This window comes from Ovis canadensis, chromosome 8, assembly GCF_042477335.2.
Source record: "Ovis canadensis isolate MfBH-ARS-UI-01 breed Bighorn chromosome 8, ARS-UI_OviCan_v2, whole genome shotgun sequence".
Classification (NCBI taxonomy): Eukaryota; Metazoa; Chordata; class Mammalia; order Artiodactyla; family Bovidae; genus Ovis; species Ovis canadensis.
Genome location: NC_091252.1, coordinates 95,420,695 through 95,424,271, shown reverse-complemented (window position 1 = coordinate 95,424,271; position 3,577 = coordinate 95,420,695). Strand labels below are relative to the sequence as shown.

At 48.4% G+C, this 3,577-nt stretch overlaps 1 protein-coding gene across 1 annotated transcript; it reads right to left on the bottom strand.

Moving 5' to 3' along the window:
• Window positions 1–878: 878 nt before the first annotated feature.
• On the bottom strand, window positions 879–2,772 carry MAS1 (MAS1 proto-oncogene, G protein-coupled receptor). The gene has a single exon (XM_069599315.1). It carries the CDS (start codon window positions 2,770–2,772, stop codon window positions 1,795–1,797), a length of 978 nt encoding a protein of 325 aa, XP_069455416.1. The 3' UTR covers window positions 879–1,794.
• Window positions 2,773–3,577: the final 805 nt, after the last annotated feature.

The following is a 3,577-nucleotide window of genomic DNA, read 5'->3' as shown; positions in this document are numbered from 1 at the left end:
GAAACAGGTGGCAACTGAGACCCAGGTTATCACAGCTTCTCTGACCCTTCGGAGCCCAACAGTTACAGAAATACTTGTTCAGTCGGGTCTGACTCTTTTGTGACTGTAGCCTGCCGGGCTCCTCTGTCCAAGGGATTTCCCAGGCACGAGTACTGGAGTGGGCTGCCATTTCCTTCTCCAGGGGATCTTCCTGACCCAGGGACTGAACCCATGTCTCCCACAGTGGCAGGTAGATTCTTTACCACTGAGCCACCTGGGAAGCCCATAAATAGTAATGGGCTCATTTATGGGTGTGAACATTTTACTCCCCACAGAGCCCCATGGAGCGTTGCCAGTTTCCATGGGACGCCCAGAAGGGAGAGTAGGAAAGCAAGCATAGTCTCCAGGCCAGGACGCGCTGCCTGAAGGTGCAGACACGGGTCCCAACAGGTAAGCCGCAGCTCCCTGAGATGCGGGGAAATCCTGCTGAGGTCTGTCTGGGGAGAAATGTCCTGTTTCCCTCTGAGATGCGGCCATGCTCTCCTCAGCCCTGCTGCTGAGCCTCCTTCCAGAGCAAGGCAACGAGATGAGCAGGACGCAGTGGCAGCGAGGCAGGCACCAGTTCGAGCAAGCGGTCCAGGTGCCAGTTGGTGGCGCAGTGGGCCTCTCTCCCTCTTGCAAATAAAAGGAACCCAGTGAGGGAAGATTTTTTTTTTTTTGAGATGTTAGTTTGCCATCTTTTCAGTCTGCTAGCTTTCCCATTAAAGTCATTATTCCTTGTTCCAACAAATTGTCTGCCGATTTATTGGCCTGTCGTGCCAATGGGAACTTTGGGACTATAAATACATAACCCTCTTCATGAAGGGAGGGGGATTCCAAAAACACAATCACCCTCATGATTTCATTCATGAACATTTATATCAAGCAAAGGATTTCAAAACAGACTTTCATTACATGAAGCATTCCCACAGAGGGAAGGGAAGCCTCAAGGAACTCCTGCGCTAGTGGCCAAATGCTTCCCCTCCCAACCTGAAATGATGCCCCAGCACACGGTGGTTGGGGGTCCTAACATCTCAGATGGTGGTGTTCCACAGAGTTCTCGTGCATCCAACAGACAGAAGACTTTTGTAAATTACAGTCATCATTTAAAAACATGTAACAATTATTTGTACATGATAGAGCTGAGTGTGTGGGAGTGTGTGTGTGCTTTACAAAACAGAAATGTGTATTTCTTCTTCCACTTCAAAGAGTCACAGAGACGGATGTTTCTTAACACTGACGTGTGCCAGACCCTTCACATACCTCACCTTCTGGTGTCATCTTCACAAGTCCAGGAGGTATGGACTACTACTGTTACCATTTTATACTGAGGAAATGAGGTCCCTGGGGGTTAAAACTGAGGTCAAACCAGCGGCAAAGGACAGAGTCAGTCTGATTCCAAAACTCATGCTCTTCTTACGATATGGCTTTACTTTTTCAAGGTTCATCAAATACTTGTGCCTTTACCTGTACACACCTGTAAACCTTCCTGCTGGTGTCATCTTTATAGTTCATGGGGAAATGCTTCCAGGAGAGCTGAAGAGGAACAGAAGGAATTTTTTGGAAGTTACAGAAAGGATGAAGTTTCGACACATATTCAGGCATTTCCAGAAGGTACAGCACAAGAGAACAATCTCAGCATTAATTCGCATCTCATGCGTGTGGGGCAGGGTGTCCTTCCATATCATATTTTAGGGGGTGTTCAGTTGCATTCCCAAGTACAAACTGCGGCTCATCTTCGTCCCACTGTTTTGGTCCACAATCTCCTTCCGCCGGTCAGACAACAGTCTCGGTTGCTGTGGTGGCCGTGCGGTCTTCTGGATGCCTGGGCTGCATCTCATCTTTGAAAGCCCTGGTCAGAACCACTTTCAAGGACTCCTTGAACCGCTTCTTCCTGCTGCTGCCCACAAAGAAGTAAATAAAAGGGTTGGCGCTGCTATTGATGGTAGAGAAGAGAAGAGAAACGTGGTGCAAGCTCTTGAATGTCGACCAGTACTCGTAATAGAGCAGGTAGAGGAGCCTCATGGGCATGGCGAAGATGAAGAATATGATGACGGTGACCGTGATGACCAGGTACAGCTTCGAGGAGTGGGACGCCCACGAGTTCTTCCGGATCTTCACCACCAAGATGGTGCTGGACACCACCATGAGGGGAGTAAAGACCAGGAAGCTCAGAATGGCTATGAAGATGATCACGGCCCTGCAGTCACTTCGGGAGTGGGTCTGTCCCTCACTGTCGATGCACATGACGTATTCCATGGTGGTTACCAAGCAGGAGAGTGCCCACAGGAGGGCGCAGACGAACGCCGACTGGTGCTTGGGGCGGTGGCACCGGTACCAGATGGGGTACAGGACAGACAGGCACCTTTCCACGCTGATGGCTGTCAACAGGTACAGGCCCGTGTTGTAGCCAAAGAGAAATGTCACCGATAATGTGACAATTGTGTAGTAATAGCCAGAAGAGAGCTCGTAATCTAAGGCGTAGTCAACAGACAGAATAAAGATGCAAAAGAGCAACGAGATGTCCGCGACAGACAAGTGGGTGATGTAGACAGTGAAGGGGTTCCTTCTCATCCGGAAGCAGAGGAACCAGAGGAGGATTCCGTTCTCAACAAAGCCCAGCGGGGAGATGCTCATGATCACCCAGTGCACGATGGGAATTTCCCGGCGCGGGTCCCTGACGGAGGTATTCCCGCTGGTTGAGGCGTTGGAGGGCTCCTCAGCAACAAATGATGTCCCGTTTGCCTCATCCATGAGGGGGGCCTCAGTCTGGGTTCTTCGGGTAGTTTTCTGTAAATAAGTTTAGAAAGAAAATCAAGGTTGATGAATTGCAGTAAAAGATTTCAGCTATGGCTTGTAACCTTCATGTCATACAGGAGAACATGTCAACTAGACTGTATAATTCTCTTTCCAATGAAGATAAAAATGAGGCACTTCACCAAGAGAGAACTGATCTAATGGCCTTTTGGAAACCCCCAGCAGCCTTTGGTTCGTATTGTTACTTGCTTGTGGTTCAGTACCAAAAGGGTTCCATCAGAGCAACAGGATCAGATTTCTGGTGTCCATTTGTGGTCTGGCCCAGGCTTTCTGAACGGCGTTTTGAAAATCATCTCATCTTCTGTTCCTTCATCTCCTGGCCTGAGAGCCCAGGTTAACAGTGTTAATATTCGATGAAAAAGTACATGTTTGGGCCACATTATTGCTGTCACCTTTTAATGTACAAAGTGCTATAAATGATGGGTGATTGAGAAAGGACAAGTAGAAAAATATAGGTTTGATAGGGCACCAATATTCTCAGAAGTGTGACCAATTAGAAGGTATGTGTTTTCTATAGTCTCAGTATCTGTGATGAAGCTGTGTACCTACTCAGACCATGTGTGCAGTGCAAACCACCCCTGGGGAACAGATGGTATATTTCAGCAAGATGTGCTCGCATCCCCGAGCTCCATGGGCCAGACCACGCTGGAAAACTCTACCGATAGATAGTAAACAAAGCGCTGACCCAAGCCCAATAAAATGCTCAATATCTGAGACTGCAAAACACCAGTTATCAGCAGTT